Source organism: Chionomys nivalis, chromosome 23 (assembly GCF_950005125.1).
Source record: "Chionomys nivalis chromosome 23, mChiNiv1.1, whole genome shotgun sequence".
In the NCBI taxonomy this organism is placed as follows: domain Eukaryota; kingdom Metazoa; phylum Chordata; class Mammalia; order Rodentia; family Cricetidae; genus Chionomys; species Chionomys nivalis.
Genome location: NC_080108.1, coordinates 2,620,692 through 2,645,435, shown reverse-complemented (window position 1 = coordinate 2,645,435; position 24,744 = coordinate 2,620,692). Strand labels below are relative to the sequence as shown.

At 45.5% G+C, this 24,744-nt stretch overlaps 2 protein-coding genes across 2 annotated transcripts in view; one reads left to right on the top strand and one right to left on the bottom strand.

Moving 5' to 3' along the window:
- The first annotated feature begins 1,194 nt into the window (after positions 1–1,194).
- The window catches only part of Ints4 (integrator complex subunit 4), a 60,834-nt gene continuing 37,284 nt past the window's right edge, over positions 1,195–24,744 (top strand). Inside the window, exons 1-10 of the mRNA XM_057756489.1 lie at positions 1,195–1,296; positions 4,506–4,700; positions 7,494–7,611; positions 11,241–11,347; positions 17,867–18,052; positions 19,232–19,282; positions 20,268–20,356; positions 21,712–21,832; positions 23,904–23,975; positions 24,506–24,680. Coding sequence (XP_057612472.1) covers positions 1,243–1,296; positions 4,506–4,700; positions 7,494–7,611; positions 11,241–11,347; positions 17,867–18,052; positions 19,232–19,282; positions 20,268–20,356; positions 21,712–21,832; positions 23,904–23,975; positions 24,506–24,680 — 1,168 coding nt within the window. The 5' untranslated portion in view covers positions 1,195–1,242. The remainder of the gene's footprint in view (positions 1,297–4,505; positions 4,701–7,493; positions 7,612–11,240; positions 11,348–17,866; positions 18,053–19,231; positions 19,283–20,267; positions 20,357–21,711; positions 21,833–23,903; positions 23,976–24,505; positions 24,681–24,744) is intronic.
- On the bottom strand, positions 14,319–14,677 carry LOC130865436 (40S ribosomal protein S26-like). Its single transcript, XM_057756491.1, has one exon. It carries the CDS (start codon positions 14,664–14,666, stop codon positions 14,319–14,321), a length of 348 nt encoding a protein of 115 aa, XP_057612474.1. The 5' UTR covers positions 14,667–14,677.

Below are 24,744 nucleotides of genomic sequence, written 5' to 3'. Positions count from 1 at the left end.
TGTAGACCAGGCTGGCCTCAAACTCACAGAAATCAGTCCACTTGCCTCTGCTTCCTGAGTGTGTATTGCCACTTGGCTGTGGCTTACCAGCTAAAGTTCCGGTGTCGGTCTCCACTGGAGCAACATGGTTTCTAACTCCGCCTCCTTTCTCCCAGCATTCAGTTTAGTTTTCCCAGCCTACCTAAGTTCCACCTATCGACAGTTCAAGGCAGTTTTTTTATTCAACAGAGCAAGTTCCAGGACAGCCAAGGCTACACAATAAAATCCTGTCTCAAAAACAAAATTACAAAAAGAGAGAAAGAGAGCGAAAGATAACCTTTGATGTGTTTGGGTCCTTGTACTTACTAACCTCCTGTTTCCTCCCCTAAATATCCCATATTTACTTTCTTTTCTTGTAAGTTGTAAAACTTGACAGTACCACATACATTCGCTTACAAGTTGTTCTTGTTTCTCTACTGTTTCATTCCATTGTAAGCATTTTTTGTCAGGTTACGCATGATCGGTACGTTTGTACCAGAGGCTCAGAGGAACTTTTGGCTTTCTCCTCAGTCTCAAGATTCTTTCCACTCCTCCACAGCTATCAGAGGAAGTGCTGGTTCTTCTCCAGAGACACGGGGAGCACAGCACGCTGACCGGTCCGACAGAGGCTTGGTCCCAGCATTCTTGAATCTTTTATTTATTTATTTTTTTAATTTACTTATTATCTGCATGTCTGCCTGCAGGCCAGAAGAGGACGCCATATCTCATTACAGATGGTTGTGAGCCACCATGTGGGTGCTGGGAATTGAACTCAGGTCCTCTAGGAGAGCAGCCAGTGCTCTTATCCGTTGAACCATCTCTCCAGCCCAGCATTCTTAAATCTTTAGTCTTATAGTAGTATCATTCAGAAAAATTATCTCAAACCTTTCACTAATGCTCCAGGAAAATTTTGCCTATATTTTGTGTGGTTTCCAGGTTTTCTTGTTTCCCAGGACACAGCTCAGGGTTTAACGTCCTGTTCTGCACCGACCGCCTCAGCCTTTGACTCGGTCCCGCCTTCAGGACGCGCACGGACTTCCGTTTCCGCTGGAGCCAAGGCAGCCGGGTGGCCGGGCAGTCGAGCTTCAGGAAGCGGCCTCTCTATCCTGGAGCCGCAGTGCCTTGTGGGATCGCGGCGGAGTTTGGGGTGACAGAAGTGCTCCCCCCGCCCCCGCCCCGCCGCGCTCGCCCAGAGTACGGAAGCCGAGAGGGCCCGGCGCAGCCATGGCGGCGCACCTGAAAAAGCGGGTGTATGAGGAGTTCACGAAAGTGGTTCAGGTAAGCGCTGGCCGTCGGCGCGGGGAGGTCGTCCTCGCCCCAGACTGTGCTTCCACAGGGGCGTCCAAGCTCGTGTGACCCGGTCCAGTTCCGGCTGCGCGTCGGAGGCATGTGAGGTCGAGGCCGCTGGTCTCGCGTGTAGTCTGACTTTTTCTTTTTCTTCTTCTTTATTTATTTTTGTTCTGGGGATAGAATTCAGGGTCCTACGCGTGCTAAGCATCACTCTACGTCTGAATCACACTCCCAGCCCATTTTAGAAACAAGTCACACACACCAAAAACCACACACAAACACCAAGATTATTAGGAGAAACAAAGTGCCGTGTAATTTTTAAAACTCTCTTCTCTGTTACCTTACTCTGATCACTCACCGCTCTGTCGTGCCAGATCGGGTTCCGTCTGCATCCTCCTGCCCTCAGCTGGTGGCGGAATCCCCCTAACTCTCGTTCCCTCGCTTCAGAGACAAATGGGAAAATAAGCCAAGGGGTCTGTAGAATTCTGGCCCCAGACAGAGCAGGTGAGAGTGGCAGGACTGCCTCTTCCTCGTCCTCCGTCGGAGTTTTTGAAAGATAGGTGGACCAAGCCCTGTCAGAACAGTCACTGTGTTCTGTAGTGTGTCTGTAGAAGAGGTGGACCTTCATTCTGCATCTCAAATTTCTGTATCTATACATGTATATATAAAATGTGATGCAGAATTTAGATATTTTTTATTTATTTTTATATTTGTTTTTTAGAGGCAGAGTTTCTCTGTGTAGCTTTGGAGCCTGTCCTGGAACTCACTCTGTACACCAGGCTGGCCTCGAACTCACAGAGATCCACCACCTAGGTGCTGGGATTAAAGGTGTGCACCACCACCGCCCGGCTTATTTTTTTTTTTTTTAATTACTTAATGATTTCGGTGTGCCATATATGGTGGGAAGTCTTTGGCTACAAAGTCCGATATATATCAGAGCACCTGCCTCTTGGGAGCACGTAACTGGAGAGCCAGAACAGTGTGTTAGTGCCCCTGGAACCGGAGACTGCAGTTACAGACTCTTGTGAGGCACCGTGTGGATGCGGTGCTGGGAGTGTGAGAACAAGTGCTCTTAGCCCTCAGGTATCTCTCGGCCAGGCGGTGGTGCCACACGCCTCTAATCCTAATACACAGGAAGCAGAGGCAGGCAGATTTCTGAGTTCGAGGCCAGCCTGGTCAACAGAGCAAGTTCCAGGACAGCCAGGGCTACACAGAAAATTTCTCTACACAGAAAAAACCAACTAACTAAAGATAAAGTCCTTTTAGAGCTCAGGTTCCTCAGACTTGCTTGTAGCTGAGGTTGACTGTTAGCTTCTAAGTCTGCCTCCACTCCTGTTTATGCAGGGTTGTGGATTGAACCTAGGGTCTCGAACGTTCTAGGCTTTACTCTACAAATTGAGCTACATTCCCAGCAGCCTCTTGTGATAGCTTTGAGGGAAATTAGTTCTGAACTTTGGGTCAGGGAGTCCAGCTTTCCAGAGCTCCCGCACCCATGGCTTCCTTTCTAGGATTTTTGGCTCTGTATTCCTCCCTTCCCTCTCCCCGTATCTTCATTAAAGGGTAATTTCTTTTCTCTCTCTCTCTCTTTTTTTTTTTTTTTTTTTTGATTTATTTCAAGACAGGGTTTCTCTGTGGCTTTTTTTGGTTCCTGTCCTGGAACTAGCTCTTCTAGACCAGGCTGGCCTCGAAGTCACAGAGATCCGCCTGCCTCTGCCTCCCGAGTGCTGGGATAAAGGGTAATTTCTATTTGTGTGTATGTCTGTGTGAATGTGTCCCATGTGTTTGCATACCGCTGCAGCTGGAGTTAAACATACCTGTGAGCCACCTGACCCGGGTGCTGGGAACTGCACTTGGGTCCTCCGAATGACAGCCAGTGCTCCTAACCACCAAGCATCTCTCTAGCCCCACCCCAGTTCCTTTTTGTTGTGGAAAGTATAGGTGGAATAAGCTTGCCGGCCTAACAGGGTTGGTTGCTTTGTTTGTTTTGCTTTTTTTTTTTTTTAAGTTGGAGGCTTTCAAAGCATTTATGTTGTTACATAGTGTCACTGCTTTCTCCCTACATCTCTGAACTCATGCAAATGCCTATTTCACACAAAATGAACGCCGTTCTTCATTTCTTTGTGTCCTGTATCCCGAGTGGCCCTGTGTTTTTGCTTCAAGACCTGACTGAAGGTTCAGGTTAGTTTCTGCTGCTCCCATGTCGCTGTGTTGTGCTCTCCTGTTGGCTCTTGTCACCCGGTGCTGCTGAGGTGCCAGTGTACGTGTGTCCCCATCAGCATGTGTTCCCTGATGGCAGGATAATGGGACCTGGCTCCCTAAAACAGTACTGACCACGGCAGAGATTATTCCCCTCCTTACGTATCCCCTGAGAGAAAAGTCAGTCCTCGTTTTTGAGCCAGCTGCAGTCCAGGTAACTCTGAGAACTAAATCTGGTGTCAGAGCCTCACACCTCTGCCTCACAGGCGCCGAGGTTGCAGGTGTCCACACGCAGCCGTCAGAAAGCTCACTTTAGAGTGTTGTGTGTACAGTTAGCACAGAAGCGAGGAAGCGAAATGTTTGTGCTCTTGGTGCTTCTTTCTTTGTTAGGAAAATGAGGAGGAAGAGGGGACTGGTGTGTGTCTAGTGCTTATCACATGTATGTACAGTCAAACAGTAATTTACGTTTCTCACGGAACCACTTCAAAGGCATGCTCTTCATAGAGAGGAGAAAGCGTCAAGGAAGTAGAATTCTCGTGATTTCAGAGCTGCTTTGTTCATGTGATATAATGTTCCTGACTACAGTTTTCCTGATAGAGCAAATTTGAGGGAGATGATTACCACCTGCCCTAAAATAATATGTTAGAGAATAAAGAAAATTAGTGATTATGACATTTTTCTATAACTGCATATTTTGTTAGGACTTAAGGAACTATAGCGCTTAAGCATTTTTTTTTAAACATTTACTTCTTTTGTACAACTCTGTGTGTGTGTGTGTGTGTGTGTGTAAGAGTGGGTTCTGGTGATGGAACTCAGGTCACTGGCAGGCTTGATACCAAGCACTTTTACCGACTGAGCCATCTCACTGGCCTTATGATGCTGTGTTTCTGAAGTTCTGTTAGCTAAGCGCATGTGTTAGAGAGGAAAAATTCTTTCCATCTGACGAGCCCAAGTTAAATTTGCGATCTCTGTTTTCACGTCTTCTCTTTACCTTCTTACAGCAACAGCAGGAGGAAATCGCCACCAAGAAGCTCCGACTGACAAAGCCTAGCAAGTCTGCCGCCCTCCACATCGACCTGTGCAAAGCCAACTCCCCAGCAGACGCTCTGCAGTACCTCCTCCAGTTTGCCAGGAAGCCGGTGGAGGCCGAAAGCGTGGAGGGGGTAGTCAGGATTCTCCTGGAGCATTATTATAAGGTAAGCAGCTGGTGGGGTCCCTTGTCAGAGCTGGGCTGTGCCTGCCTGCAGAGTGGGTTCACAGTGCCAAGAAGCAGGAAGGTATTCCTCTGCGAGGCACCATGGATGCCAAGATGAAGGTGAGGTGCACTGTCTGCAGAAGCTTGCAGGGTGGTTAAGTGGAGACAGGCATGCAAATGGCTTGCCCAGAGGACAGTGAACTCTACGTAGAGTGGAGTGAGGGCACAAAGGAAGAGTTGGTGTCAGCCATGTCTCTTCCATGTTCAGCCCTGGAATGTGGTGTGCCCATTGTCCCGCTGTCCTGATGGTTTAAGGCCTTCAGACCTGCTGTAGTAGCCCTCTTAACAGCGCAGGGTGGCGTCAGACCCCTAGGACTGGAGTTAGGACTGCTAGGGAGCCACCATTGGTAATCAGAGGTCCTCTGCAAGAGCCGCAGCTGCGCTTAACTGCCTAGCCATCTCTAGCTCCTATTTATATTCTTTTTGGTTTTTCGAGACAGGGTTTCTCTGTAGCTTTTGGAGCCTGTCCTGGAACTAGCTCTTGTAGACCAGGCTGGCCTCGCAGTCACAGAGATCCACCTGCCTCTGCCTCCCAAGTGCTGGGATTAAAGGCGTGCGCCACCACCGCCTGGCTATATTCATTTTTGTAATGTGTTTGTCTTTTTTTTTTTTAAATATTTATTTATTTATTATGTATACAATATTCTTTCTGTGTGTATACCTGAAGGCCAGAAGAGGGCACCAGACCTCATTACAGATGATTGTGAGCCACCATGTGGTTGCTGGAATTGAACTCAGGACCTTTGGAAGAGCAGGCAATGCTCTTAACTGCTGAGCCATCTCTCCAGCCCCATGTGTTTGTCTTTTTACTAGCTCTGGCTGGCTTCAAAGTACTGTCTCTCTCTCTTTCTCTTTTTAATTTTATTGATTGTTATTGAGCTCTACATTTTTCTCTGCTCCCCTTTCTGCCTCTCTCTTCCCCTTCAATCTTCTTCCAAGGTCCCCTTGCTCCCAATTTACTCAGGAGATCTTGTCTTTTTCTACTTTCCATGTAGACTGTCTATTTTTTTGCACTTATACTTTAAGATTAATTTTACAAAAATGATGATTTCAAAATAACGTCATACTAAATGCATAGCATGCAGGATCTTCGGTCTTCTAACCATTATCTGTTTCCTTCCCCTTGCTTGAGGCCTAGTTGTGTCTGGTTGCTTCCTCACAAAATAGATGGGCTGGGTGTGGTGGTGTATGCCTGTAATCCCAGTGCTGGGCAAGTTGAGGCGAGATTGTGGCTAGCCTGGGATACACAGTGAGCTTCAGGACATCTTGAGCTATAGAAGCAGACCTTATCTCAAAAAACCAAAACCTAGGCCAGGGAGGTTGGTTTAGTGGGGTAAAGGCACTTGCTATGTAAACCTGGCATCCTGAATTTAATTCCCATAATCCACATAAAGAAGCTGGATGCTGGCAGGGCGGTGGTGACGCACACCTTTAATCCCAGCACGTGGGAGGCAGAGGCAGGTGGATCTCTGAGTTCGAGGCCATTCTGGTCTACAGACCAAGTTCCAGGACAGCCAGGACTATTACATAGAGAAACGCTGTCTCAAAAAGCCAAACCAAGCCAACCAACCGAACAAACAAACAAACATAAGCTGGATGCTGTGGCACATCTGTAATCCCAGCACGCCTATGGAGAAATGGAGGCAGAAGCAGGAGAACCATCTAGAACTTTGTAGACCCATTAGCTTGCAGTGTGTAGCACAACAAAAACAAGAGAGACCCATCTTCGACGAGGTGGAAGCAGTGAACCAACTCAGAAGTTGTCTTCTGACCACCACACATGTACTGTGGTGCATTGTACCTACATAACACGTGCGCACACACAAATAAATGGGAAATAAAAAAGGAAAGCACAACCCCAAATATATAGGTGAGGGGTGGATGGCAGTTTGATTTCTTCCAACTCCAGTTTAAATACTTTCTTTGGTCACTGGCATAGAAAGATGACTTAATGTCAACACTGATACCCCTCACAAGTGCGTATCTCCGTTTATCTTCTCAGTGCTGATGTTGCACTACACTCTTGACTGTACAGTGTGGGGAAGAAAGGGGAGAAACATCCTACCACGGCCACCTTGGCGACGGACCCCCTGCTCGTCATTGTTGTTTTTCCTTTGCAGCTGATCAGTTCCACTCTCGTCCCAACCTTCTAAACAGGATCTGATGATCCACAAACGTTAAAGGGTTTTTCCTAGTGATAACAGTGGTGGACTCACTCCCACTGTTTTTCTCTTTTTTTAAAATCTATTTCTTATGTATACAGTGTTCTGCCTGCATGTATGCTGCAGGCCAGAAGAAGGCATCAGATCTCATTACAGAGGGTTGTGAGGCACCTTGTGGTTGCTAGGGTTTGAACACAGGACCTCTGGAAGAGCAGCCATTGCTCTTAGCCTCAGAGCCATCTTTCCAGTCCACGAGCTGTGGTTCCAGCAGCGATGGTGGGTGTCTAGTGCCTGCCTTGTCCGTGGGGAAAATGACTACGACAATCCATGTCAGCCGCACGTTCTTCTAGTTGTAGTAGTTAGCAACATTAGGAAGACATAAGCATTTTCACTTGCAGTGCGGAGTGTCACAGTGGCAGAGGACGTGTCTTGAGTTGTAGGAGTTATTTTTCAGAAGGGAAGCTCTAGAATAGCTGGATCTGTGAATGTCCTCTGGGTGTCCGTTTCCCATGTCCTGTGTGTTCGATAGCTCAGAGCAGAACAGCAAATGACAGTTGCTTTTTTTTTTCTAGGAAAATGATCCATCTGTGAGACTGAAAATTGCGTCACTGTTGGGCTTGTTATCAAAGACGGCAGGATTCTCTCCAGACTGCATAATGGATGATACCATTAACATCCTACAGAATGAAAGTACGTTGTGACTTAAAGGCTGTGTAGTTCTTTACATACATAAGAGTTTACAACCAAGTTTTGTGTTGGTTTTTTTTTTTTTTTTTTTTTTTTTTTTTGGTTTTTCGAGACAGGGTTTCTCTGTGGCTTTGGAGCCTGTCCTGGAACTAGCTCTTGTAGACCAGGCTGGTCTCGAACTCACAGAGATCCGCCTGCCTCTGCCTCCCAAGTGCTGGGATTAAAGGCGTGCGCCACCACCGCCCGACTTGTGTTGGTTGTTATTAAAGATAGGGTCTTGGCTACGTGGTGGTGGCACACACCTTTAATCCCAGCACTCGGGAGGCAGAGGCACACCGATCTCTGAGTTCAAGGCCAGCCTGGTCTACAGAGTGAGTTCCATGACAGGCACCAAAGCTATACAGAGAAACCTTGTCTCAAATAAAAAAATAAAAATAAATAAAAAATAATTCCAAGTATTCTATGAGCCGAGCGGTGGTGGCGCACGCCTTTAATCCCAGCACTTGGGAGGCAGAGGCAGGCGAATCTCTGTGAGTTCGAGACCAGCCTGGTCTATAAGAGCTAGTTCCAGGACAGGCTCCAAAGCCACAGAGAAACCCTGTCTCAAAAAAAAAAAAACCAAAAAACAAGAATTCTATGGGAGGGGTGGTTTTATTTTTGTTTTGGGGTTTTGGTGTTTGTTTGTTTTTTGTTTGTTTTTGGGTTTTGATTTTTCGAGACAGGGTTTCTCTGTGGTTTTATGTTTTTGTGTTTTTAAGACGTGGTCTTTCCAAAACCACAGAGAAACCCTGTCTCGAAAAAAAAAAAAAGACATGGTCTTACTATGTAGCTCTAGTTGGCCTTGTACTCACTATGTAGACTAGGTGGGCCTTACACTCTCCTGCCTCCCTCTCCGAGTGGTAGGATTAAGTGTGGTTGTGTGACCTGACACAGGCTAGAGTCATCAGAGAGGAACGAGGCTCAGTTGAGGAAATGCCATGAGATTCAGCTGTAAGACATTGTCTTATTTAGTGATCAGTGAGGTTGCGGGGAGGGGGGCAGCCCGTGGTAGGTGGTGCCATCCCTGGACAGGTGTTCCTGGGTTCTGTAAGAAGGTGGGCTAAGCAAGCCATGGGAAGCAAGCTAGTAAGCAGCTCCCCGCCCCCATGGCCCCCTCATCAGCTCCTGCCTCTGGTGATTATGCCCTGCATGAGTTCCTGCCCTGGCTCCCTTCAGTGATGAACAGCAATGCTGAAGTGTGAGCCAAATAAACCCTTTCCTTCCCAACTTTGTTTCAGTCATGGTGTTTTGTTGTAGCAATAGGAGCCCTAACCAAGAGAGGTGGAGTCAGGTGTGGCGGTGCAGGCTAAGTCCTAGAAGGAAGGAGGACCTGGAGCTCAAGGTCACCCTTAGCTAGGGGTGTGTCCCAGGCCAGCCTGGGCTGTGGGAGGTAGGGTAACACGATAGGGTAACATGTCAATGAAAGGCAGAGATCTGGGGATGTCCACCCAAGAGATGTTTAAGGAATTGAATTGCATTTTTTGACACATCAGCAGAGAGTGGTAAGATGCTTTGAAGTCAGATGTCAGTCTTGAGTGTTGAGGAATTGAATGGTATTTTAGAGGGTGGACAGTGTGAAGGTTTTGGTTGAGGTCTTACAATGACCAAACCAAATTTTGTAAAGTATTTGGTACCTCTGGGGAATTTGGTTTGATATTGGGGCATCATTTACTGTCCCTGTGGAAATGTCCAGACTGTAGTGGCATTGTTGTGTGTGTATGTCACATGTAGTTGTATTATTGTGTGTGCATGTGTGTATGCCACACGTGTGCAGGTGCCCTTGGAGGCCAGAAATGGGTGTTGGCTCCCTGGGAGCAGAATTACAGGCAGCTATGAGCTGCCTGTTGTGGGTGCTGGGAAATGAGTTTCAGTCCCTGGGTTAGGAGCACGCTCTCTAGCCCAGGATTCAAGATTTAGATTTGATTTTGGATTTGTTAGCTTTTCATGGATGTTATATAAAGTTGTCTTTCTAAGGAAATAAATCAGTTGGGTGGCAGTGGGGATGTCTTTGCCTCTTCTGTTTCCTGACACTGCCTTTCGTATCTGTGGCTTGTGTCACACTTGAGCCCTTTCTGCAGTTTGAACTGAGGGCCTTGACATGGTGGACAAGTGTCCACCGCAGAACTAAACTCCTGACATGTGCAGGATCACTGAACTACCTGAAATCCCTTATAGCCACCAGCATGATGAGGACTGCCTTCTGAAGACGGAAGGACATGCACACGTGTGTGCTTTGTGTGTTTGCTCAAGTTTTACTACTGCTTTCACATGTTTTCCTTATGAAACAATTCCTTGGTCATGTTAGCCAGTGATTTCAGCCGACAGCAGATCTGTGTAATATTCACTGTCAGACACCCAATCCATCAGGAGCATGCACACAAGTAAAGACGCTCAGAAGGGCCTGCTCAGAAAAGGATGATCTGGTTGAGAAGACTAACACAGAGCTTGTTTGTTAGCTTTGTTACTTTTAATTCGGCTCTTTGCCTTTGACTGGGTATTTATTGAGCACATGATGAGTTGTTGAGATTTTGAGACCGTGGAGGTGACTAAAGCATGGTCTTTGTCTTTAAGCATCTTTTTGTTTCTGGTTCAGTGTGATAGGAAAGAGAGTGAAGAAGAGATGGGCAGTTCTCTTGGGGAGCAGGACAGACTTTAGATGGAGTCACACTCAGGATTATTAGGCATCCCCTGAAGACTGGGAGGACACCTTCTGGGTAGTCAGGAGGTTGTACTAGATGGCACCCCTGTAATCCTGAGCAGGGGGTGGAGGCAGCAGGATCGGGAGTTCCGCATCTTCTGTCTTCACTGGGAGTCAGCTGCCCCATGAGACCCTGTCTCAGGCAAGGGGAAGAGTTGAAAACTTGAAGAGAGAGCTACCCAGGGCAGGGTAGGGAGGCCTGTTGTTTTGTTGTAAAGTCTCTCTTCTCTCTCTCTCTCTCTCTCTCTCTCTCTCTCTCTCTCTCTCTCTCTCTCCTCTCCCTCTCCCTCTCCCTCTCCCTCTCCTCACACATCCCCCACCCCTCATTTTTTTCCAGAGCTGAGAATTGAACCCACGGCCTTGTGTTTGCTAGGCAAGAGTTCTATCACTGAAGCTGTATCCCCAGCCCCTTCATGTACCATTTTTTTTTTGTTTTCTTTTGTTTTTGTTTTTCCAAACAGGATTTCAAACTCAGAGATCTGCCTGCCTCTGCCTCCCAAGTGCTGGAATTAAAGTCGTGACCTCCATACCCAGCTCAGTGTACCTTGTTTGTTTGTTTGAGTTTTGACACAGGGATGTTTTCCTGCTTTAATCAACCTTTCTGATTCACCAGCCAAGCCCTAGTTCCTTGTGGAAGGCTATTGAATTTATCACATACTAAATGTTTTTGGAGGATCTACTTTGTGCATGGGACTATGCCCAATCCTGTGGAAGTCTCACATTTTCAAGACCAGATTCCTTTGAATATTTAGCTTTTAGTTGAAGGGATGAAAGATTAGGCAGTAGAATATACGTGACAAATTTTAATAAATAAGAATCAACATTTCTCCCAAAATCAGTTAGTGTTGGCAATGATCTCTGGGAGTTTTGTAACCCAGCCTTTTCTCTTTCCTAGAGTCTCACCAAGTCTTGGCTCAACTGTTAGACGCTCTGCTTGCAATAGGCAGTAAACTACCAGACAATCAAGCTACCCAGGTGCGCTTAGTGGATGTGGCCTGCAAGGTAAGAGTATACTGGTCTTCGTTCTTGAGCCAAGAGGCTGTGGGAGCTTTGTGAACACTTCCGGTGTGGTCTCCGAGCGAGAAGCGAGAAGGGTAGGGCTCTCATTGACCGTGAACACTGCCCGGTGTAGTCTCCAGAGCGAGAAGGGAAGGATGCTCTGACTGTGAAGACTGCCCGGTGTAGTTGCCAGAGAAAGGAAGGACGCTCAGTGACTGTGAACACTACCCGGTGTAGTCGCCAGAGCGAGAGACGCTCTGACTGTGAACACTACCCGGTGTAGTCTCCAGAGAAGGGAAGGATACTCAGTGACTGTGAAGACTGCCTGGTGTAGTCGCCAGAGAAGGGAAGGACGCTCTGACTGTGAACACTACCCGGTGTAGTCTCCAGAGAAGGGAAGGACGCTCAGTGGCTGACCGCTGCTGTCTTTAGTCGTTGGTGTTGGGGGGAAGTAAAGCTAAGTGCTGTAGTTATTCTTTAAAACAAGCGTGTTTATTTGTGTGTTAGGTGGGGACAGGAGAGTCGCTGCACATACTGGAAGTCATGGGACACCTTGTAAGCGTTGGCTTTCTCCTTCCACCTTGTTGTTTTCGAGATTGGTATTGAACTTGGCTGCCACAACCTTTGAGCCAACCTACTGGCCCCACTGTACTGATTCTTGTGAGAAATCACAGCAACTTGGTTAAGGCAGCAGAAAGATGGATCATTTGGGTAGATTGTGAGAATCATTTAGAAAGTAGTCTTAAATTTATTTAGTTTATTTATTTGTTTAATTTTTTCTGACCCAGATTGTCCTAGAACTTGCTCTGTAGACCAGGCTGGCCTCAAACTCACAGAGTGTCATTGCCTATGCCTTCCAAGTGCTGGGATTAGGACATGGACCACCACACCAACCTGCCCTTACTTTTGACATAGACGACTGCTGTTACTCAAGATGTGGTTTGGGTATCCACTGTTAATGTGGAAATGGTGGCATTTTGTGACCTGACAGAGTGCACAACAAGCAACTGGCATCTGGGTCTCCTAAAATGTGTGTGTGGTTGGGGAGGTACATTTGCCTGTGTGTGCCCGTGTGAGTGAGAGGTCCCGCTCAGGTGTCCTTGCTTGGCTGCTCTCTACTTTATTATTGAGACAAGGTCTTTTACTTCGAGTTGTCTCTTCTGGCCTGTGAGCCCCTCGGACCCACCTGTCTGTGCCCTGCTCACCGGGTGCCCCTATGGGGCGGATTGGAACTCGGGTCTCCGCGCTTGTGTGGCAGTCAGTTTATTCACTTAGCCATTGCCCCAGCTCCGCTCGGCAGGCTTTGATGACGACCTTTCAGGAAGGACGTCATCATAGAATTCTGTTTGCTTCCTGAAGTTATGGTTCAGTGTGCTAAGATGGAGTAATATGTCAGTTCTGTGCCACTGTTGCATGGCGGCCTTGATCGGCTAAGGTGTCAGTGCATCTGGAAATCAGATGAGGTGTGGGTAACAGTTGTGACTCACCTTTCAGGGGCTGATTGTGTTACCAGTTTGGCTGTGAAAAATGAAGCTTCTATGCTCAGTATAAATAAGTCACTTTGAAAAACTGATGGTCATTATCTGGGTTTTACTCTTCTGTTCCAGTGTCGTATTTTCATGGATATTTTGAGCATTTCTATGTGGGGCCATAAGAGTAGGGTTTAACATTTACAAAAATATTTCTCTGTGTGTGGGGTGGGGCATGCACAGAGGTCAAGTCAATAATTTGTGGAGCTGGTTCTCTCCTCCCAATTTTTTTGTTTTATTTTGTTTTTTTGTTTTTCGAGACAGTGTTTCTCTGTAGCTTTGGAGCCTGCCCTGGAACTAACTCTTGTAGCCCAGGCTGGCCTCAAACTCACAGAAATCTGCCTGCCTCTGCCTCCCGAGTGCTGGGATTAAAGGCATGTGCCACCACCACCCAGCTTGGATTTTTTTTTCTGATGAAGCATTTGAAAGTAAGATGTCAACACGATGCCTCATTGATCTAGAACACTCGAGTGTGTGTTCCGTGAAGACACTGGGAGTGCCCTCAGAGTCAGCACTAACCGTCCGTATTGATCTAGAATACTTGAGTGTGTGTTCTGTGAAGACACTGGGAGTGCCTCAGAGTCAGCACTGACCGTGCATATTGCTAGTGTGTAAGCTCCAGGCTCTGGGATTTGCCTGCATAAATGTCTCTTAGAGAAAGAATCAAGCACTCTAGAGAGCAAGCTCCAGTACAGCCAGGGCTACGCAGAGAAACCCTGTCTCAAAAATCAAGCCTGGAAGTCGTGGTGGCTGATGCTGGGAGGTGAATCTCTGTGAGTTCAAGGACAGCCTGGCTTATAGAGCAAGTTCCAGGACAGCCAAGGCTACTGAGAGAAGCCCTGTCTCAAAAAGGAAAAACAAACAAATGAACAAAGAAATAAAAAAGGATAGGTTCAGAGTACCTTTAACTCTCACATGTTAATAGTCATCTTGAGTTTGGAATAATTCCTGAGTATCTTCTTGATTTTATAACTTTGACATTTTGATAACTTAGGAACTGTTACTTTGTAGAACATCCTTGAATTTGTATTTGCCTAATGAGTTCTCTTGATTATATTAAAACTGCCTTATCTTTCACAAAAATGCCGTAGCCCTGAAGCAGTCAGCACTGCAAAGTCTTAGGGATACATTGCTTTAATTGCTCAGTGCTGATAATGTTTCCTTTGGCATTGGTTCACTGGTTCTCTGCTGGCTGCCTTCTCCGCTGTCAGGTTACTCTCTTCCCTTTGAAATTGTGTGTTCTGATGCCAAAGCTTCAGTTTTCATCAGTTTTGAACTTATTATTTCTACTCAGTGGAACGTAATCCCTTACTGTTAGTTCTCCGATTTGACTAAGTGGGCAGCTCTTCAAGCTTGTCCTTTTGACTTCTTCTTTTTTTTTTTTTTAAAGTTTAAGTTCCATTTTATTTTCCCAAGGTGTTTTCTTCTGTCTTTATGAAGCCACTTTACATGGGCTTTGGTGGAGGTCGCGGTGCGGCACCAGCAGGTCTAAATCGGGGTGGGAGTGTTCGGTCCTTCCGAACTTCCCGAGATCGATTCCTGACTACCTTGCTATGAATAGCACAGCTCACAGAGTAATGCAGCTTGACATAGAGTTTGGGGAGCACATAGGCGTCGAAGACACTTGCTTCGGATCTGTCCCTGACGGCAGCCGCCTCTACGATGTTCCGAATGACGAACTTCTTAATGGCCTTGTCCTTGGGCACACAGCGGGCGCAGTTAGTGCAGCGAATTGGCTGCACATGGCCGCGGCCCTTTTTGGCACGACCGTTGTTTCTCCTTTTTTTGGTCATCTTGGAGCCAAGTCCCGAAAAAGGCTCCTTTTGACTTCTTGACACTGTTGTATGGTAGTTACCCACAGGAGATATGGGAGATACTCGCATACGTCTGTGCTGTGTCTGTGCTAGCCCTTCTACCGGCTTCTCTCCTTCTAGTGGAGAATCAGCATCTGGAGATTTGTCTCTTGTGTCTTTCCAGATCCTGCCATATTGCAGTCAGTATCAACTGTCACTGTCCTTTAGCTGATACTGTCCTGTTTCAGTATCGCAGACTGTGACAGCTGACACTACCTTTGCATGGGCTCTGCTGGACGGGATTGAGCCCACAGCCATGCAAAGCCAGCCAAGTGTTCTGCTGCCGAGCTAAACCCTGGTCCTAGTACTGAAGAGACTCTGTGCCCCATCAGAGAGAGAAGGAGACGGAGACAGACGGGGGTGGGCAGGGGACAAGAAAGAAGATGAAGGGAAGCTGTAGTGCTTATTTCAAATCAGTGACTTCACACAGAGGAAAAAATTCTAAACATTTTGGACTTGAAAGAAGTAGGTAGCTTGCTTGCTTGCTTCCTTCCTTCCTTTCTCTCTTTCTTTCTTTCTTTCTTTCTTTCTTTTCTTTCTTTCTTTCTTTCTTTCTTTCTTCCCTTCTCCCCCCTCCCCCCCCGCCTTTCTCTCTCATCTTGCCATGTGTCCCTGTCTGACCTGGTATTCCTTATATTGTCTAGCCTGGTCTCACTTATGCAGTCCTCCTATCCCAGACTCTGAGTGCTAAGATGACAAGCATGTGCCGTCATACCCAGGTTCTTTGCAGTTTTGACTGTATAGTCCATAATTAACTTTGTAATCTTTTTCATCTATTCGCTTCTCATTTTTTGTTGTGTGCTATAGTATTTTAATATGACTCTTGACATCATGTTGTACTTCCAAGTACTTCATGTTAAAGTATATTGATAAATATGTTAGAGAATATTCAGGGTACAGCTATTAACAGTACCTTAATATCGTATCAGTTTTTTATTAATATGGCATTAATTGTACTAAATATACCCTTGGTTGTTTTGTTTTTTATTAGGATCCAAAAGATATACATATTATATGTGGATGGTCTTGAATTTTTTCAGTCTCTAAGATTTTTTTGTTCTTTTTTATTTTTTTTATTTTTCCATTCAAAAATTTACACTTCCTCCCCTCCTCCCACTCCCTTCCCGCTCCCCCACTCACCCTCCTCTCTCCCCTTGTTTTTGTCCTTTAAATGCTGTTGTGGAAAGCCTGCAGTCTCATCTGTTCTGATGCTGTCTTTTTGGTATCATGTCAGTGTTAGCAGTATCTTTAGACCAGAGAGGTGGCTCCTTGGGTAAAGTGTCCTCAGAGCCCATCGTGAAGGGAAAGCACTGACTCCTGGAAGTTGTCCTTTTGCTGTGACACACACACAAACTCACATGTGACATCTCACATAAGCATGATGGTGATTCATAAGATTAAGGACAAGCAACAGCATCAAGAACAGTATCATCTTTACGAGATCCCACATTTTTCTACAGGGCCTCACTTTGTAGTGAGACCTGCTGGCCTGGAACTCGCTCTGTAGCCCAGGCTGGCCTAGAACTTGCTGTGTAGACCAGGCTGGCCTCAGATCACATAACTCCACCTGTCTCTGCCTTCTGAGTGCTGGGATTAAAGTTGAGTGCCACCACACCTAGTCATATAGTTGGTTTCTTTATTTGGTTCTTTTTTTTTTTTTTTGGTTTTTCGAGGCAGGGTTTCTCTGTGGTTTTGGAACCTGTCCTGGAACTCCGTTTGTAGACCAGGCTGGCCTCGAACTCACAGAGATCCGCCTGCCTCTGCCTCCCGAGTGCTGGGATTAAAGGCGTGCGCCACCACAGCCCGACTCTTTATTTGGTTGTTGTATTCAGTTTATAAGAGTTCACTGAGCCAAAAACTCAAGATTTTTTTCATTTCTTTTTTTTTCAAGATTTTTTTCATATTTCTCTATGACTGTTAAAAGTTTTTATATATTTATTTATTATGTATGCAATATTCTGTCTGCATGTATGCCTGCAGGCCAGAAGAGGGCACCAGACCCCATTACAGATGGTTGTGAGCCACCATGTGGTTGCTGGGAATTGAACTCAGGACCTTTGGAAGAGCAGACAATGCACTTAACCTCTGAGCCATCTCTCCAGCCCAAAAGTTTTTAAAATTGGGTTTTGTGAGTGATACTCTTGTGAAGGACAGGAGCTTAACACCTGTGTTGGGCAGCTTATAGCCACGTGTAACTCTAGCCTCATGACACCCTCTACTGGACTCTTTGGGTATCCTCACTCACATGTGCATACATGCACACACACTCGCGTGCATATACACACACACATACACACAATTTGTAAAAATAAAAGTAAATTTAAAGAGTTCTTAAATTTAAATTTTCTTAAATAATTCTATTATATACTGGTTAGTTTTTAAATTTTTACTTATGTATTTTATGTACAGGAGTATTTTGTCTGCATGTATCTATGTATTATGTGTATGCCTGTGCCTGTGGAGTCTAGAAGAGGTACTGTATTCCCTGGGACTGGAGTTATAGGCAGCTTTGAGCTACCATATAGGTGCTGGGAATTGAACCTAGGACATCTGGAAGAGCAGTTATATTATAATTTGGTAGTAGACCTGGGTGTTGTGGTGCACTCCTTTAATCCCTGCGCCTGGGAAGCAGAGGCCAGCAGATCTCTGTAAGTTCAAGACTAGCCTGGTGTACATAAGTTCCAGATCAGCCGTGTCTTCATAGTGAGACTCAAAAAAACCTGATAGTAAGTAAAATGTAGAGAGATTTTAAAGTAGCGGTTTGTACAAGGCAGAGTGCCAGCTGTTGGAAATACAAAATGCGGGGGGAGAAAACAAAGGAGCCTCTTGTTTTCTGAAGACAACCCGAGTTCAGTGCCTCCTTAAAGGGAAAAGAGTTATCCTCCTGCATCCACACGTGGATCGTGGCACCACTCGTATCCATCCCAACACCCAGTTACACGTGTAAATAATAAATAAATAATTTAATGAAAGCTTCATTTGGGGGAAGAAGATGAATCCTTGGACGAAGCAATGTCATACAGCGATGAGAACTCTGAGACAGCAGTGGTCTCCGGGCCGGTGGAGTGAGAGCTTTCCCCGGTGTTTGGTTTGTTTTTCAAGATGTCAGTCATATTCTTTCTCTTCCTCTCCTTTTGTAGCACCTGACAGATACATCCCATGGTGTTAGAAATAAGTGCCTGCAGTTACTTGGCAACCTTGGCTCTTTGGAGAAAAATGTCACAAAAGATGCTGAAGGCTTAACTGCCAGAGATGTCCAGAAGATCATCGGGGACTACTTTAGTGACCAGGACCCACGTGTCAGAACAGCAGCTATAAAAGCCATGGTAAACATAACTAAAAAAAAAAGTAACTGGGGACAGTTCCATTTCCTTTGGGTTTTTTTTTTTTCTTTTTTCAAGATGCGGTTTCTCTGTGAATCTATGTAGCCCTGGCTGTCCTGGAACTCACTCTGTAGTCCTTGACTACCTCCGCCTCCCAAGTGCTGGGATTAAAGGCGTGAGCCACCATTGCCCGGCGCGCGCTCGCTCTCTCTCTCTCTCTCTCTCTCTCGCTCTCTCTCTCTCTCTCTTGCTCTCTCTCTCTCGCTCTCTCTCTCTCGCTCTCTCTCTCTCTCGCTCTCTCTCTCTCTCTCTCTCTCGCTCTCTCTCGCTCTCTCTCTCTCGCTCTCTCACGCTCTCTCTCTCGCTCTCTCACGCTCTCTCTCTCGCTCTCTCTCTCTCGCGCTCTCTCTCTCTCGCGCGCGCGCTCTCTCTCTCGCGCGCTCTCTCTCTCGCTCTCTCTCTCTCTCTCTCTCTCGCTCTCTCTCTCTCTCTCTCTCTCTCTCTCTCTCTCTCTCTCGGTAGGAACTGACTTTGTAGCCCTGACTGGCCTTGAACTTGGGTCTGTCTTCTTGCTTTAGTCTCGCACCTGGCTCATCTCAAGATTATGGCATGTGCTACTTTGGATATATTCTGAAATCCCATAGTGCACTCCTTATTGGTGGTGGCCTTATAGAACTGAAGACACAGGTTCCCGTATGCCAAGTGTGCTTTTCTTTTGGCTCCTTTGGGCCCCTTCATCTCTATCTCTGAAGGAAGGAAGATAGAATCTGTGTCGGAGCTCTCCTTCAGCTCTCCTGGTTCCAGCAGGAAGGCGTGTGTCTCGGTTTTATGGACAGTAGGCATCCCCTAGGTGGCCCTTCAGAAAGGGCGATGGGATCTGAGGGAAGTTGCGATGACTGTTTGTTCCCTGGGGTCCTTTCTCCTTGGACCCAGGACTTTGTAAATGCTAGACAAGTATTCTACCGCTGAGCTGCAAGCCCGGCCTTCTCCCTTTTCTTTCTCACCATTATTTTATGCTTCTCTAACATTTTTGAGATTGTCCTTGTGTTGGAGTTAAGTGTCTGAGTGTTTACATAGGAAGTGTCTCTATTGAGTACTGATTCTGTTAGTCTGATCTAACGTGATACCCTTGGGAATGTGTGAGGATGCTGGGGAGACTTCAACTGCATTTTCATTCTCTAGCTGCAGCTCCATGAAAGAGGACTGAAGCTACACCAGACGGTTTATAATCAGGTACCTTCAGGTGATCAGTGGCTTTCTGGAAGGGGAGGAGGGTCATGAAGTTGGCGGGGGTGGGGGGTCCTTGCACCACGTCTCAGAATTTGCACTCATGAGGGCTTTAGCTGGTGATCAGTGGCCACATTTGTTGGGGTGGCTGTGAAGCTATATCTAAAACATACTTTTGAGAGCAATATGGGGTATATATGTAATTAAATAGTGCTAATGCATGTAAAAAGACTTGTCTGTGCATGAATACTAAAGACATGGAGAAAGTATGATTAGAAGTAAGGAAAGTGGGCTGAGGATGTAACTCCGTGGTAAAAAGTCTACCTAGCATGCCCAAGGTCCTGGGTTCGATTACGTACTAAAAAGTAATAATAATTAGGGCAAGTTTTAGTCTTCCTGATCTCTCTCTTTGGCTGGGCCATAGTCCACATCAGTTCTGGCACAAATGTGACTAAGACCACAGGTCATATGCGCAGATGGCACATGAGTGTAGTATCAGATTATAAACAGGAAAAAGGCATGATGGAGTGGTGGCCAGGCTGTTTGACATCTTAAACAGATGCCTTAGAATGTGATGTTTCTACTGGAGGATAATTGAGTGAGTCTAGGGATCAGCAGGCTAAATCCACCCTCAGGTTTTGTTAGCTTACTGAATGGCTTTATCTCTGTGAAAATTATAATTGTCTACATCTCTGGGACTGATGTGTAAATGTCGTTGTAGTACTACGGGCCTTGAGTACTCTGACTTCACTCGGTTGGATGTTATCTAGATGCCTGTCTCTCTGTGTGGTTCTGCTTTCCACATGGGGCGTGATATTATACCTGAGAAGATTACGAATGCCAAGATTCCTTTGTTAGGCGGGGGTTTAGGAAATGAGAAGCACTCTGAAGTACTTTTGATTGGCACCCTTACCCTGCCATCCTGTCTTCACTTGGGAAGTATTTGGAATTACCCTGAGATCAGAGACTGACGGACACTCCTCCTTTGCAGGCCTGTAAGCTGCTGTCTGATGACTACGAGCAGGTGCGCAGTGCTGCGGTGCAGCTCATCTGGGTTGTCAGTCAGCTGTACCCCGAGAGGTCAGTTGGTGCAAGTCCGCCTTTGTCACCACACAAAAGCTACCTGCAGAAAAGTGGGACTAGAGGGGCGGGCACAGGCCCTGACCGCAGACTACCATGCACTATGTACTGTGTGAAGGATGCCTTTGGGTCCCTGCGTCCTCATCTGCAACTGAAGGAACTGAACTGTTTCTCTCAAGGGCCTATCATTTTTTTTTTGAAACAGGCAGATATGCCGGGTGATGGTGACTCACGCCTTTAATCCCAGCACTCGGGAGGCAGAGTCAGAGGCAGGCGGATCTCTGTGAGTTCGAGGTCTACAAGAGCTAGTTCCAGGACAGGCTCCAAAGCTACAGAAACCCTGTCTCGAAAAAACCAAAAAAAAAAAAAGGCAGATAGAGAATGAGAATAAGATTTTGGTGTAGTTTGATTTAGGCCAAATGTCATATGTAAAAGATACCAGGTATGTATGTTTGTGGGCATGTGTGCCACATGCGTGTGGAGAGCAGAGGACACAGTGTAGGAATCATTTCTCCTTCCACCACGGAGATTCTGGGGGTGAAGCTCAGGCTCTCAAATGGAACAAGCACCCTTACTTTCCGAGCCATCTACTGGCTCTGGTTTAAAATATTTTCATAGCCGGGCGGTGGTGGCGCACGCCTTTAATCCCAGCACTTGGGAGGCAGAGGCAGGCGGATCTCTGTGAGTTCGAGACCAGCCTGGTCTACAAGAGCTAGTTCCAGGACAGGCTCCAAAACCACAGAGAAACCCTGTCTCGAAAAACCACAAAAAAAAAAAAAAAAAAATTTCATAGCACTGAAATTATTCACAGTGATTCCTCGAGATGGAGATTTGTATTTATTCTATTTAATAGAAAGGTATTTTCTATAGGAGAAAAAGGGGTGGTCATTTCCTTTGCATTAAACTGTTATCCAGAATTGGAAAGCCGGAATGGATTGATAAACCTATAGGAATGAGCTCCATTTATAGTTATTGGGGTCTCTCTCTCTCTCTCTCTCTCTCTCACACACACACACACACACACACACAAGCACGCACACGCACGTCTATCTAGAATTAGCTTTATTCGGATTCATGCGTATAGTTCTGTGTTGTGTAGGTGCTAGGGATTGAATGAGGGCTAGCACGCACCTGTAACCCTTCCCCCACCAAGTTCTTGGTTTGTTCATGAATCTGAAAACCGAATGCACTGACAGTTTGCAGTGGAACTGAAAGCCACTGGATGTTCTCCCTGGTTGTGTGGGGTGTCTTTAATCGAGGATTTCCTACACAGTTTTCACTGGTCTCCTCAGAGCACTGAGCCTGCAGGCTCATGATTTGTCATATGTGGTTTCTCCCCTTTTCTTTTTATTTAGTATTGTTCCAATACCTTCTTCTAATGAAGAAATTCGCTTAGTTGATGATGCATTCGGGAAAATTTGCCACATGGTCAGTGATGGCTCCTGGGTAGTTCGTGTTCAAGCGGCAAAGCTATTGGTAAGTTACACTTTCTATTTTTTTTTAGACTTATTTAATTATTAATGTGTGCAGTATTCTGTCTACATGTATGCTTGCATGCCAGATCTTATTACAGATGGTTGTGAGCTACCATGTGGCTGCTGGGAACTGAACTCAGGACCTCTGGAAGAGCAGGCAGTGCTCTTAACCGCTGAGCCATCTCTGCAGCCCAAGTTACACTTTCTTTAATGAACACAATGCTTGTTAATTTTTACAGACATTTTGAGAAACTGTAGATAGGGTCAGATATGTTGTATTTTTAGAAACCCCATAATTTCTCCAATAGCTTATCCTCCCCCTTTTTTACTCTGTACGCTTCATTACTGTGTTTATTTGCAAATAGGACTTACAAAGCAAGCATCGGTCCACACTCTAGGCCTGGACTGTGATACTACCATACCCACTTCCCTGCAAAAGTTCTGGGTGTGAGGCGGGGTCAGTGAACAAATGTGAAAAGGAAAGGTAGCTAAACCCTTTCCACTCAAGATCAAGAGCACTCAATGTCCTTTGCCATGTGGAGCCAGGGACTGAACTCAGGGCTAGCTACAAACTTGATGGTAAATGTCCTACACAGTGAACTATCTCATTAGCCCATAAATTTTAGTTTTCTTGCCTATAAAATAAAAAATGTAATACCAGATTGAGAGTTTAAAAGGGTTAAAGATTGCCTACAGAAAGTATACCTATGAGTGTGTGTGTGTGTGTGTGTTTCTAGCTGGGCGGTGATGGTACACACCTTTAATCCCAGCACTCAGGAGGCAGAGGCAGGTAGATCTTTCTGTTGAGGCCAGCGTGGTCTAGAGTGGGTTCCAGGACAGTCAGGGCCAAACAGAGAAGCCCTGTCTCAAAAAACCAAAAATAAATAAATGAATAAACAAATAAAGTGTGTTTCTATATAAGAGGCATAACTATGTGTAAATATGTACATTTATGAATGCTAATATTTATGACTAAAAGCCTAGTTGTCTAGAAATGTTATAGATAGTAGCAACTGTAATTGCCAATGTTATTAGCAAGATTGGATTATTAATCACTTTTTAATACAAACACAGTTACTTAATTTGGAGCTGTGTGGATTTAAAGTCATTAAAGCAGGGTTATAGAGATGGCTCAGGGAAGTGGCTGAGCTTGTTGAGTTACGGGATGGGTATGAAGTGACTAGAGTAGTGGGGGAGGGAAGAAGACGGAGGTAACGAGTAATACTGTGTTGTGCGTGCTAATAGGCCAGACAGAAAACCTACCAGTGGTGGTGAGGTGTGTGATAGGATAAAGCTCAAGGAGAAAGTAGGTTCCTCAAGAGGTTAAAATGAAACAGTAAGGTGTTAGAGTTGTCTGTGCTGCACAAAAATGAAAATTTCCATTCCTCATTATAGTAAGACAAAAAAATTCCACACATAGGTTGTATTGGAAAATTGAAGACCATTCGAGAAAGATTGGGTTATTATTATTATTCATAACTCCTCAAAGAGGTCTTTTTGGTCTCCCAAAGTGTGACTGCCAAGTATATAGGAAGGATAGAATAAGAAGGAATGGAAGTTAGGCCTGCTGGGAAGTGGAAACATGAGCATCAGGAGTTCAAGACCAGCCTCTAGTAGATAGTGTGTTCCAGCCTGGGCTCTGTGAGACCTTGACCAAAAAGAAGGAAGGAAGAAATGGAAAAAGACAATGAGGAAGGATGGCCAAACCAAAGGGTTCCTGGAACTTAGGTTTATATTCCAGCTCTGGAATTTGTGATGTTAGTTACTTAATATTGCATGCCCCTTCCCCATGCATAACATAGTGACATTTACTTCATAGTGTCCTACTGAGGATTAAATGGGTTGAGACATGTAGAAAACTTTCAGAACAGTGTGTAGAACAGAGTAATTTCTACCTAAGTCAGAGGTAGCTTCTGTTACTGATGTTCATATTTTTTACAGTGTATTCCTGATGATTTAGAACCTATAGTCATCTTTACTGGCAAGAATCACGTTACCTCTATGCATTTCCTTGTAAACTTTGAATGTTAAGGTGATGGCTAGAATATGCTTTGGGTTCTTCCTTTTTACAGGGCTCTATGGAGCAAGTCAGTTCTCATTTCCTGGAGCAGACTCTTGACAAGAAGCTGATGTCAGATCTAAGGGTAACTTGAACTCTTTGTTTACACTGGGTTTCTATAATCGATATCAGTGTAGATATATGGTGGGTGGTGTTGATTTAATTTAGCAGTCCGTGTATTTGCTGCGTTAATATAGGTTACTAGATTACATTTTAATTCAAAAATCACAGTACCAAATTACAAGCTACATCATGAATTTCATTCTGTAAAATAATTTGTAAAGGTTGTGTTAAACCAAAAAGAGGTAGGATTTACTTTCTGCTCCTTAGACACTGCTGGAGACAGTGTTTGAAGAGGCACTGCTCTTGCCTGGCTCTCTGACTCTCCTTTTTGATGTCTAATGTAAGCACAACCATCTGTCCAGTCAACACTTTGTCTAGGTTACCGGAATCTGTTACAGACTTGTGAACTTTTGTCTCATTTTAAGTTGGATTTGCATTTCTCTGCTCTGAACTGCCTGGTTTCTCCAAGAGCAGTTTTGTTGCCTGCTTTCTCTCGGCTTTAGGTGCACCTTGGTGTTCTTGGCAAGTAGTAATTATCGTCATCTTCTACAGAGGAAACGCACTGCACACGAGCGTGCCAAGGAACTCTACAGTTCAGGAGAGTTTTCCAGTGGCAGGAAATGGGGAGATGATGCTCCCAAGGAAGAAATAGATACAGGGGCTGTGAACTTGATAGAGTCAGGAGCGTGTGGAGCCTTTGTCCATGGGCTGGAAGATGAGATGTACGGTAAGTACGGCTTTGATTACCAGTAGTCCTCGCATGCTTTGCTTTGTATCAGGGTAGGAGAGGA

Coding starts and splice junctions, on each gene's coding strand:
- LOC130865436 (XM_057756491.1), bottom strand. CDS start 14,666: ATGACCAAAAAAAGGAGAAACAACGGTCGTGCCAAAAAGGGCCGCGGC.